The sequence below is a fragment of the Lepisosteus oculatus genome, chromosome 2, assembly GCF_040954835.1.
Source record: "Lepisosteus oculatus isolate fLepOcu1 chromosome 2, fLepOcu1.hap2, whole genome shotgun sequence".
Lineage (NCBI taxonomy): Eukaryota > Metazoa > Chordata > Actinopteri > Semionotiformes > Lepisosteidae > Lepisosteus > Lepisosteus oculatus.
In genome coordinates this window covers 20,349,521-20,362,874 of record NC_090697.1, presented here as the reverse complement: position 1 = coordinate 20,362,874, position 13,354 = coordinate 20,349,521, and the positions used below count along the sequence as shown (strand labels likewise).

Genomic DNA, 13,354 nt, shown 5'->3' with positions numbered 1-13,354 from the left:
AAAATTGCAGTCAAGTAACTTTTACCTTTTCAGTAATATTTTTCTATAGTTTATCATATTAGGTCTTTTTTCTCAACTGTCTTTCAATAAAATAGTATCAGGGGATTAGTACAGCTCCCAACACAAACTTCATCATGAAGCCAAAGAAACATTCAAAGCAAATCTGACTTAAAGGAGGCTCTCCAGTCAAAACTGTTTTACTCTTCCTACTTTTAAACATTGGATTAACCTCTACTTCTTTCAAATTCACACACTGATGCAGCTTCATGATATATGCTTGCATTAAAAGAAAGAGCTGTGTACCTTTTATTTTTAGATACCTTTTATTATCTATAGAATTCTTTTCCAATGCTTTCTCTCTTATGCCTGCTTTTTCAATGCCATTAATCATGGTATCTTACATGAATACAACAAATCACTTCGACATTTGTAGCCCCATTCTTAGGGGTATACTTTTAGAGGTGATGATAACTCTTAAGAGGACCATAAAGTACTTCAAATTAACATTTTTAAAACAACATTATGATTTTATGACCATGTAGTTAAACATAATTTAAAAGGTACTTTTGGTTAACTCTCTTATTTACAATTTTTGACCAAGACAAATATTCACTAAAGCAAAGATGCATTTGAAACAAATGAAGAATTTTGAAAAAAAGACAGTTAAAATATTGTGCTGTTTTTATTTTGTGTAAAAATCACACAGCTGCTAGTTCATTCTGCAGAGATACATCCATGCAGTTTAACATCTATGATCCCACAGCCATAATATAAGCAATTAAATAGAATATTTGCTGTTAGTCAGCAATTAATGCAAATTTACATATGAGATCAAAAGGTGTGTATCATACAATATACAACATACCCCTTATACAGTACATCAACCTGAACAGCAGGAAATAAAGGCTCTCCTTTCTTCCATACAGGGAGAATATCTTAAAGAGAAAACCTGACTGAATATCAGGAGTAAGGCTTAGAGAAAATGTGAAGAAAAGGAAACACAAAAAGGTCCAGACGACAGACAGCACTGGACTTAGAGCTGACGGCTATGTGAGTCAAGTACCAACACAAGTGAAGTTATAGTAAAGATATACAGATACAAACCAAGTGGTTGGTTTTAAGAGCTTTTACACTAGATAAGGACAACATGCAGATTTAACCTGTGTTGAGGAAAAGAAAAAGTGCAGTTATTAGATCTCAGTTTCACTTTTACAGTTGGTACATTCTTGGGGAAAGCTGTATTGGTGTAGATTTGATTCTGAACATGAACCACACGAGATACATGCAGAGCCTGCATGATTTTTAAAAAGTGCGGTTGTCTTGGGTTGAGTACTGTACAAGGTACATAACTTATTGTATTACAGTTTCAACCGCTGAGGACTAACAAAAATAAGCCTGTTGCAAGATGCTTAAGATTAGTAATCAGTTCCCTGTTGCACACCCAGATAAAGTCTTCACTGTTATTGCAGCACAAAGGTAGGATTGAAGTACGCTGAATGACTGGCACAAAATTATTCAACACAGTATTGCAGAAGGAAAGTAGCAATTGAGCCAGTCCTGGGTGTCCTGTCTCACCATTTTCTGGCCAGTGTGATTATCTGCATTCCAAGTTAAAATATGCCACCTACAGTATTAATGTAATATGCTATATTGGCATACTCAGCTGAAGGCCCACAACAGAAGGATGAGTCCTACAAAGACAAACTGTCTAGATGGGCCTTAAAAAGCCTGACAAGTCTGTTCCAGTTTAATTGTGTGTTCTTTCTGTATTTTAAACACTTGCATCTGTGCTGTTATAAGGGGTTTAGCTTCGTTTGCTTTAAAAGTTCTCTTTGAAATGATAACATTCCTACTCCAAACCCTTTAATATGTTCTTAAGCCAATTTCTGTGTCTCTTTCAGAAAGCTGCATGTTGCAAACGTTTTCCTTGTATACGCCGAGATGGAATATAAAGACACAAAGCTGAGGCACACATGAACATGAACATCCTGGAACGGCCACAAGCCCTGTAGGCCTCTGCATTTTCCCAACATCGGCTTACAAATGTGAAAATGGTCTCAGCTGTTCCAGTTGAACCTCCAGAGATATTCTCTCTTCAAGCACATCCTGTAATGCAAAATAATACTAGTCTGAAATCAGGACTGCAAATCTCCTTATTCCAACAAGGTTATCATTAACGTAGACCGAGTCATGAATACTTTTCAGTGTATAAATGTTCATAAGGGAACAGGTCTTGATAATACAGGTGCATTTATTTTGAAGTTCTTTGCAAGAGAAATAGCTTCAGTGCAGCAACCAATTTTCCAGATGTCTGCAGACACACATGCTATTCTCGTAGCATGATAAACTCCCATATTATACATTATACATACTAAAGAATTCAAGCCCAGGAGAACACAATGATTTCAGGCCGGTTGTTCTTAAATCAGTTTTAATTAAATCACTGAAGGGGATCTTGGTTCAGAATCTCACCCAGTCAGTAACAGGTAAAAGTGATTCATTTAAATTTGCTTATAAACAAAAGTGATGCACAGAAGATGCTGTAGTGGCCCTTACACAGATTATTTCAAAGCATTTGGAAAAATGTAAAATTTATGCTAAGATACTTTTTCTTGACTTTTCTTCAGCCTTTAACACAATCTGACAGGACATTTTATTATCAAAAATGATTCAATTCCAGATATGTACTATACTACCAAGATATGCTTATTTTTTAGTATACCCACATGACTTTCTAGGTACCTGTGATTAAAGTGCTATTGTAATGGGTTATAATGGACGCTGTTATTTTGTATAGTTTTCACTATGATGTTATTTTGTTCAATATTTTTATCTGTTATCTACCCGTAGAGTCTACAGTTTTAATCGATAATTTACTACTTATGTCTGTGAAACACAGTGAGAGGGAGCTCCCGTTGCCTTTCCTCATTCACACTAAAAGCCACTGATGAGGAAACAACGAGTTGAGTGACTGATTATTTAATCATTTCCCTCTTCAGGGGCGCTACACTATCAGTGTAAAGATTGTAAATCATTTGATACTAACCCTAGTATAGAATACATTGTGAAAAACAGCTAACAGTTATAGGAGCATCCATACAGGGGAAGTATGCACAGTTTCTATCTGTCATGCACTAGTATCTGAGTATTCCATTTTATTGTTTGGATCTTATAAAACATGTTTGTCTTGCATCTGTGTGCACCACTAAAGAGTTTAAATCCAGTTTCATAAACCCAAAGGACGTTTTAGTAAACAATTTGGGTTGTCAACATCTAAAACTTAATTAACGGTATGTAAGATATTACAGTTACATACATAATTAACCTTTTTGGCATTCTGCATTAGGCATTTAAATGTCATTACAAAGAAGCAAGCATTAGTCTTTGCAGACAATCTGAAAAAGTCCTGCAACAGAAATACTTAGAAGAAACTGGCTTAAAGATTATGTAGTTTAAAACAGAGACAGATGTTGTCAATTTGTAATTAACACAAATTAAATTGAATTAAGCGAACATGACTGCAAAGCAACACAAAGACAATGCTTTGAATGTTTTAAATCACCAATCCAATACCACTAATAATTGTGAAGTCAAAATGTTGTTTAATTTGAATAGGGTACTATGTTAAATTCCTGCTAATCAAATTTTAAAAAGGCAAACGGCAACTGCCAAATGTCTACAGCTGAATTCCAGTTTCTCAGATTTAGATGAGAGACAAATAAGAACAGATAGAGACTCTTTAAAGTATAGCATGCATTTTTCATTAGGCACAAATAAAAAGTCTTCCTTACCTTTAATTGTTGCTGTAATTCACTGTTAAGTCTGGCCAAGACTGTATTTGTTTCCTTGTTTCTTCTAATTGAAGCTTGGATGGCTTTTTTGTCCTTGCCAAATGATCTGAAAATGTAATACATTTTTTGTATTATAATACAGAACTATAGAACTGAAATGGGAATTGTTAAAGAAGTTGCAGACCTTGCAGTATGTATTTTATTTTTAAATGTGTAATTCATGTTAAATGTTTTTATGCATTTTCACCATACAGTTGAATGAAATAAAAAAAAAGTATACAGGACAACATTCTAAGATCAAGCACAGAGAAAAGGTTTAGTTTCTGAGATATAAAAAATATTAATTCCTTAGGTCAGCCTTCAAGCAAATACTGCTGAAGTTGAACTATTCCGTAACTTTGTTATATTTATCATGCACGAGTCTAATTCTGTAATATCTTGTCTTCACTGCAGTGCTGAATTTAGAAACACAAATATGTAGTAACATTTGATTGGAGATATTTACACAATAATTCAACTTAATATATAAAGCAAAAACAACTAGAAACAAAATACTGCCCTATCCAATATTACACCACAAAAATGTGGACCCTCTTAATACAATCACTAACAAATCACCTCTAACTGTCAGAGAGCGCAACATCATAGTAGTTTTCATACCTGGGAATTGAGGCCTGTGTAGCTAGAACAGCAGGTATGACATTGGATTTCTGTGAATGCTCCTCAACCTCTGGTCTGAGCTCATCTTCAGATTTTAACCTTCGGCGGACAGGCTTTGGAGGAGGGGCAAGAGGTGTGGACCCCTTGGCCTGCTGTGAGATAGGTAAGGACAGCTAATTCAAGTTTACCGACCACAGAAAAGGAAGCACAGGAACACAGGAATGTATCCCACATGTAAGCACTCAATGAATATTTTTAATCAGAATAGAATGTATTCATTACACAGGTGAAGAACCACAAATCCAGCTTTGCTGGGAAAAAATTAGGTGTTAAAATATTGGAGTATATGCACACTCCACTCTTTGTGACCTCTCAACGTTTTCAATTACATTCACCCATTATTGGTTTCCTTAAATAGAACCCGTAGACTCACATAGACGATTTTCTTTTATGCTTCTTGTTTTCCCATTTGAATTGTGAAACAGCCTAATACTTAAGTGACCTTCTTTAAAGAAAATGTAGAAATGTAGAATTATATGTCCAATTTACTAGGGTTGCAGCAATGAAAATGTTTTAATTGTTTGACAGCTCACGAGTTTACTCATTTATGGTTGTACATTTGCATTCAGGTCCTATATGATTTTAGATTACAAGTGAGTCATAGAAACCAAAAAAAAACTTGTACTTTTTTAAATGTTAAATGGAACAGTAAACATTTTCAGACACTGAATTGAAGTAAAAATACATCATATATCTACATATAACAGTGATCCTGGCATAAGGGAGCAGTTCTGTTGTGATTCCAAGTAAATGCTGTATATATTCTAAGTCAATGTTGGATAAGGATGTGTGCTTAGTAATTACTAATAAAATGAGTTAGCAGGTGGAAGTCTAAGACAGATAAGATCATCTTGGAGGCAGAGTAGGGGCTAGTTACTGAAGATATTTTGAATGCGTGGGCTGTATTTACTGACATTTCTATCGGCAACACTGGCAAGCTAGCAAAATAATTTAGTTAGGGAGTACATTTCCCCATTCACTTGGGGAATTATTAATACACTTCTGTATTAATAATACACTTTTGGAGGTTCAGAACTGCCTTCCAACTAGCAAGCAAACTTTGGAAGCCTCAAACCTTTGCCCTGAGTTCTGAAACTGATTTATGTAAAGTCATCAACATACTGAATTTGAAGTTGCTGTTACTTTTTCTTCTCGGACTTCCGTTTTTGCAGTTCTTAAAGGTCCCACAGGTTCTCCTGGTTTATCAATCTATATGAAACCAAAAGAAACAGAATTCCATTTTCACAACAAGGATACACAACATTTAAAATAAGAGGTTTGTCAGAAAGCATGTATTCATTCTTATTTTCTGAAATTGAATTTGTCCAATGTTGTTGACTTTGAAATTACATTAGTATTACAAATTCTTATGTTTATTCTGAACAAATATGCTACTTATTGTATTGCAATGTTTTTTTTTTGCCAGATACTCACTTTACAGATATTGCTTTATGCATCATGTTCATTCAAAATGACTTTGGATCTGTACTTGAAATAGGAATTGCGACCTATTTAAAATTAATTTTAAAAAGCATTAGAAAACCTAAATAAGCACATTCACTCTAATACAGAATGCTCTGAAATGTATCAAATGCACTACTTTGAAGGCAAAACAATTTAAAAATAAAATTATCCTGAATTTTGTTTTACTTTATTCCCTAGCCTATGCTCCATTCAGTACTTCAACTGGTTGTATCAAGTTTTGGAGCAGCTGGAGAAAAATAAAACATTTGTTTTCAGTTGTTTTTACATTAAAACATTTTGGGACTCCCAGTGAAATCTACACACAGTGCAATTTCCCCTTAATTTAATTGGTTACGCATGATGTTGCATGTCACCCAGGTGAGATGAGATACAATACGTCAGTGGTGTAAGAAGTGTGTTTTGGGATTTTTTGGGATGAAAAGTTCTAGACGAATAAGAAGAGATTATTAGTATTATTGTAGTAAAACTCACCTGTTAAATGTTTAATAATATCATAATAAAAATCAAAGTATACGTTTAATTAATCCACTATAATCTGCACAAAGCAGCATAAGAGCTTATTACATTTATTTGAAAAACAGGTTACTTAAAAAAACAATAATTTTTACAATGGCACATGTACTAATGCACTGCAACTTTCAAACAAGTTCTTTTATTAATAAAATATTATTTGCTAAATATTTGTTTTAATTAAAAGTTTACTTGAACCAAGAACACCAGCCACATTAGTGTATTTTCAAAGACTACTTTGAAAATCATTACTAAGATGTCAGGTTTTGTGACAAATAGCAGCTTTTGACTTACTTGTGTGCTCTCTGACTGTTTTTCACTGTCATCAGACAGCTGGTCTGTTGCTACTGATGCAAACGCTTCAAACTGGCTAAAGTCTGCAAAGTTGGGCTGTTCAGGAATCTGCTGAGGTGAGGTACTGGAATGAGCTGCTAGAACATCGCCATCCACTGAGCGATGTCCATGGGACCCAGCAGCCTATAAGGAACATCAAACACTTAAATATGGATAGTCTGAGAAATATAAAGATGGTAAGAAAAATGGTTAAATAAAAACTACTGGAAAAGTTAAAATAAAAGAACCTCCTGGAAGACTGATTCCTCTGTATGTGCATCACTGAGGGTTAAAGGAGAAAATTATGCCAAACTAAAAATCAAACATAAATCATACCAAATTGCAGTTCCATATGTTAAAGCACTGTAGTGGTGCAATGCATAACACCTCACTGCAAATGTCAGAGATTAATTCTTACACTAGGTCAAGTGCTTTCAACCATTTTTCCAAAGCTGTACACTTTCTGTCCCAAAATGCCAGAACAAGTATAACCTGCATAGTTGTTTTCTCTATGGATGATTAACCAAGTTATGAATGATAACAACAACCAAATAACATTTTTCACTATATACTTTCATATTAAACACTTTGTCACACTGCACAGTTACCAAAATACCAAACATCCATCCATCTCTTAACTGCTTTATCCAAATCAGTTGTGCGTGAGCCATTGAGCCAGGGCCTATCCCTGCAATCAACAGACCCAAGACAGGATACACCCTGGACAGGATCCCAGTCCATCACAGGGCACACACAGAGACACGCTCACAAAAGGGCCAGTTTTCTCCAAAGCCAGTTAACCTTCCAGTAGGTCTTTGGACTGTGGGAGGAAACTGGAGCACCCAGCGAAATCACACAACTTCAATGCACATAGTAACCCAGATCCAGAATTAAATCTACAGCCCCAGTCCTCTGTGGCCGCAGTACTAGCCTATGTGCCACTGTGCCTCCGAATACTAAGAAGCAGTTCTTCAAATTTGTAATTTAAATTTAAAATGTTTTTGGGTGCTCAAGTTTCTATATGGCAAAGTTATTACTGAAAGCGGCCAATGTTATTTTTATCATGCTAGTCTACAATTTGCCTTGTAATAATGGAATTTTTAATATTCTTAAAATCTAGAAAGATAGCCTATTGACGTGCAATAAAGAGTGTTCAAAACTACAACGATTAATATTCTAAAAAAGGTCTTCTACTGATTTATTTTCACCTACTGTATCTAACGAAAATATATTAACCACAAAAAAATATTTTGCACATTTATGGTTTCAGCATTGCTGAGAGCATTTGCAGAGACATAGCTTTATTTCTGAAATATGTGCAATATGAGAAGCTCTTTCTGCAACTTATGTGAAAGTGGTAACTGTTCCATTCCTTCATCCATTTTCTAGTCACTTTATACAGTAAAGTGTCATGGGAAGCCAGTGCCTATCCCAGCGCATGGCAGGATACACCATGGATGGGACCCAATCCATCACTGGGGACACATGCAGACAAACACATACCAGGGCCAATCTTGTCAGAAGCCAATTAACCACCCACCATGTTTCGGGATTGTAGAAGGAAACCGGAGGACCTGGAGGAAACCATGCAGGTAGCACCCAGGGTCCCAGCGCTGCGAGGCAGCAATGCTAACCACAGTCCCACCGTGCCCCCCTGGGATCTTTGCATCTATACTTAATTGCTAGCTATTAAGCATTATTACTGTACTTCACATTGCTGAAAAAAAAATTACCAATCATACATTCTGTCATTTTACAAGAGAATACCTCCTAATTTCTTACAGCTTTACAGTTATAGTTTAAAGTATTTATGCATTAGTGTTCTTTGTCTCCAAGTACATTTTAATCATTATTGTTAAACAGGAAACTAAAAAGATCCTTCAATAAAAGAGACAAGCAAGTTCATCTCCAGGACAATTTATGAACTGCGAGCAGGCATCGCTATTCTTAGTTTTGCTGAACTTTCTCTTTGTTTAAACTCCTTTTTATCTTTTGCAATGGATACATTTATACTTTTTCAGTTATATTTAAAGTAAACTTCAGGTTTAAGTATGTAGCTTCTTTTAATTCAGTGATGCAAAATGCACAACCCCGCAAATATGACAGTACAGGAGTAAAAGAAGAAACAGTGATTTGAGTAATAGTACATCCTATTGTATTATTAGGTACCATAAGACCTGCAAAAATGCTAATAATAAAACAGAACGTACTATTGATGAACATATGATGAGATCTCTTACCTGTGATGGCTGAGGTCTTGGGGGAACAGCTGGAGGGCAGGCAACAACACCAGCCTGCTGTTGTACTGAACAAGAATAAATTGAAAAACAAATTACAATAATACAACTACTGAAGTGTCTTAAAGAATCTAGATAGAACGGGTAACACCTGGTTAGTATCAAAATCTCCTGTTATCAGAAGCTTCAAAACAAGGTAATGTTTGCCTAAATTCAGTGATTAAAGTGATCAAAGTTTACCTTAGTTAACTAAGTTTTGGGTAAACAATTACGTGCCCATCAACAGTCTAGGAAGACGGCATAAAACAGGCAGGTGGGGGAAAAAACAGGAAAGAGACAGAAGGGACAACAAGGAACAGAAAGGCAGAAGGCAAGAGGTTCTCAACCAGATCATCCAGAAGGACCAGACTGGAGTTAACCATCTTGAGAGAGCCTGCCATTCTGTTGTTGTAAGGGACTCCGATTTCCTGTTTAGAAAATCCCTTGCTTACAAACAGCCTCTCCTGCTTTGTGGGTGCATTTTTACTTATATAGTGGCAGTCTGGGCTTTTTGTGCATTAACCTTATTAATAAATATTTGTTTAACAGTGTGCCTGAATTATTACTCTTTTCACCAAAGCTGTGCCTGAAAACAAAGAACTCGTATGCCTCCAATTATATCGGCTGCTTGGGTATATTATTGGCAAAATCATTTACAAGTTGGGGGTTATGCTTATTTAACTTACTTACCGATTAATCTGCACTGCCCAATTTTTTATTTTCATAACCCCCTATTTGTAAGAATATGTATTTCAAAACTCTAGAACATCATACACAATTGTACAATATCAAAGATCTAAAGGTACCACCACTTATCCTGCAAATAGAACAGAATTCAAAAGGCACAAAATATTCCTTCTATATATTTTTTTTTTATTATTCTTGTGTTTAAATATGAGAAACATGCCTGGTAAGGATGAGTTTGAAGCATCCAAACACTTGCATCTCAACAGTCATAATGGAGTAAAAAAAATCAAGAGTTTTGAAATCAGGTATGTCAAATATGGACACACTTTGGCAACACATCAATAACACCAGTGGCATAACGCTCATGGCAGTAAGAACTGCTTACCTGTGGGTCCTGCAGCAAAATTCCTGTTCATATCTAATGATGAGGAGCGTGAGTGGGAAGCATGGGGTCTAGGTGGGGGAGGTGGTGGTGCACCTGTTTTCAGTCCTTCAGGGGAGGTTCCTGAATGAGACCTGTAACATTATAATGCATCTTAAGTTTCCTGGTGTAAAAAATTTAAACATTTTACAAATGCGCAAATGCTTATCAGTTACTCGATATTACATCATAAAGATCAAGTACAAACACTAATCATTTTTTACTATAACCAGTCAATTATTCTTCCCAATACAGGCACCTTGGGAAGAAAGAATTCAGTTCTTGTTTCCTGTATATTATTGTTCATACCTGAAAAAAAAAAATGGCTCACCAAAAATGCAAAACTAGTCAACCCTACTACTAACTCTGCTGTGTTTAATGATTATCCTGCTTGAATATTACTCCTCTAGAAAATGTAAGAGGTCACATCTCATCCTGCACTTTCTATCTCCTGACTATAAAATAGCAGTTGCGGTTTCCCAAGTGCCTCAACCAGTAAAGGTGCTTAACTCCAGCACAGGTTGAGCTGTTATCGTGGGTTCAACTGTGGGTCATGTGACTGTGATTCCCTAAATGCAGGCACATAACTGGATCAACACTGATAAGGGATTAGTCGGTCAGGGCTCTAGCGGTCCTGTCAGTGAGAGACATGCCTCGTTTTCAATCAGCACTGAAACCCCTCTGTGTTGGTGGTGACATGATGAAAGACAAGTGGTTCAAAGAACATCCTCATTCACCCCCAGGTGAGGGTATTCTGGCCATATCCCTAACATTTGATCATGGTAAAAAAAATTGTATAAAAAAAGATTTGTGGAGGTCTGACTAAAAATACAAAACAGCCATGGTTTAAATATTTCCCTCTTAGCTCCAACTGGAACACTTCAGTTGTTCACGTGAGAACAGCAAAGGAAAGACATTCGGAAGTGTGTATTGCTGTGCTTGTATGTGGTGGTATTGTTTCATTTGGAAGGGAAGGAGGTAGCACAACAGGAAGCCCAAAGCCCACGCTAGCTAAGGTTGAAGGTGACTTTTAAAGAAACAGTATCTGTATCAGATGAGAGTGCCTTCTAGCAGTTAAGAGGAAAGCTGGTCTCCTCGTCCTTATTCACACTGGCGTGAACTCGAAACTGTGCCCATAAAATAATACTTTATCCTTAGCTGGGTTTTAGATAACAGACAAAAAAATAAGTGTACACACAATAGTTATAATTTTGTGAGACGTGGATTTAAACAAGGGACTCCATGGATCCTTGTGGTGGCTATTCTGGTAACTGGGCCTTTAAGAATAATTTCCAGAATTATTCCCACAGCATGTTTTAAATGCAGAGTCTATTAAATAAACATATTTCCAGTTTTGCAACAAATACAGCAATTCTTGCTCATATCACATAATTTTATGGTTGTATTTTAAATGCAGAAAAACTAAAGTTTTAAGTTTCATTTGATATTTTTGATTATCATGGAAAACTAGGAACCCAGCTGATCGTGTATATCCAAGAACCTTTTCAACTTCCTTGTTGCACTCATCCCAAAAAAACATGAAATGATAATGCTGAAAAATAAAAGCATAATCTAACTTCAGCCCAATGTGTTCATCTCACATTTAGTGGAAAGTTTCAGTATGTATTCCATGAAACAAACATCAAAATAGTGGTCCAATATGAATATGATCTCCTTTATTAAAGATATGAATCTTGATTATGAAAGGAAACATGAAGCTTAGAAGCCCCTGTTGACTTTGACAAAAATACATTCTTAAGAAATTTTAACCTACCTTTGGCGAGTTACAGCACTTACAATCTGTTCTGGATCCGATGCAAAAGAATCTGAACTACTGTAGCCATCTCCTAAGAAATAATATAAGCATAGCATTGAATATGATCACTGATCATAACTATTGTACAATACAGTCACTTGTAACTTTAAAATGTCATAATTACATCTGTTCTGAGCAAACTATTCTATTCTGCTCCCCACATGTCCAGATGGCACCCGGGCTGGGCACCATCTGAGTTCGATGCTGCATCACTACCATGGATCCAAGAGGGACATCATGGATATAGCTATCGTTTAGGAGGATTTTGCTGGTCTACAGAGATCTGCATGGAGTACTGACATACAGAAGACAAGATGGATGGATTAATACCTTTATTCATTTTTTCCTTTTTTTATTGTATAGTGTTAGCATGCCCAAAGGGGTTGGGCAGCCAGTTGACCTAGGACCCCTAGAGACCCCTGGTTTTTTTTCTCCTTACTAAGGAGTTTTTGGTTCCTCTCCTCTGTTATCTTCTGGTCTCCTGTTCTGTATTCACAACATGTATGGTCACTTGCTTTGTTAAGCACCTTGGGGCAACCTTGTTGTGAAAGGCGCTATATAAAAATAAACTGAATTGAACTTAAAAACATTCAGTCCATGAGGAACACAGGTGAGATAAATTGGTCATACCCACAATTAAGCTACCTGAAACAATTGGTGTGTGCTACTTACCTACAGTGTTGCCTGCTACAAATTTTATAGAAGTTGCTATCTTATTTTCTTCAGAAAGCTCAGGTGGTTTAGCCAACAAGGGACTAGTTGGGTGTGTATGATCTGTGAAAATATAAATACAGCCAGGGTTAAGTATTTTGTCAAAAATGTTAAATAAAACCTACAGGCAAGAGAGTGGAAAAGAGCCACTTGGTTACATCACAAAACATACAGTACAGCACTTATCTTTCAATGTTTTTTTGCCAATCTAGGGGAAACATTATTGCAGCATAACCATTTATGAGTATCTGTATTCCACTTCCACTTTAGAAAAAATTCAAGTGAGATCACTCTTATATTATTGCAATTTTTAATTAAATAGCATGCTTTTCTATATGGCCATATTGGAAAAGACTCAAAAAACCAAATGTCTTTAAACACAGCCTTTGACGTTCTGTTAAGGCAATATGTTAGTAATAAATGTATTTTATAGTTATATTTTAAGATTAATTCATCGTTAACAGAAAAACTCAAGTATAAATGGAATATGTTTGTTTAATATTCATGCATTACACAGGCGATTAGTTTCTTTCCAAGTGCTACTACTGATTATCTCCTCCACTCTTTATTCCTTATACCTCCTGAAGAAACCTACAATGGCAAA

General features: G+C 35.9%; 1 protein-coding gene across 5 annotated transcripts in view; it reads right to left on the bottom strand.

The window, feature by feature from the left end:
- Positions 1–663: 663 nt before the first annotated feature.
- reps1 (RALBP1 associated Eps domain containing 1) overlaps positions 664–13,354 on the bottom strand; it is a 34,979-nt gene continuing 22,288 nt past the window's right edge. For all 5 annotated transcript variants that reach the window (XM_006642924.3, XM_015339044.2, XM_015339046.2 and 2 more), the window contains 9 exons: positions 12,712–12,813; positions 11,998–12,070; positions 10,188–10,318; positions 9,080–9,144; positions 6,801–6,983; positions 5,634–5,720; positions 4,452–4,603; positions 3,792–3,897; positions 664–2,106 (listed from right to left, as the gene is read on the bottom strand). In XM_006642924.3, coding sequence (XP_006642987.2) covers positions 2,038–2,106; positions 3,792–3,897; positions 4,452–4,603; positions 5,634–5,720; positions 6,801–6,983; positions 9,080–9,144; positions 10,188–10,318; positions 11,998–12,070; positions 12,712–12,813 — 968 coding nt within the window. In that variant the 3' untranslated portion in view covers positions 664–2,037. The remainder of the gene's footprint in view (positions 2,107–3,791; positions 3,898–4,451; positions 4,604–5,633; positions 5,721–6,800; positions 6,984–9,079; positions 9,145–10,187; positions 10,319–11,997; positions 12,071–12,711; positions 12,814–13,354) is intronic.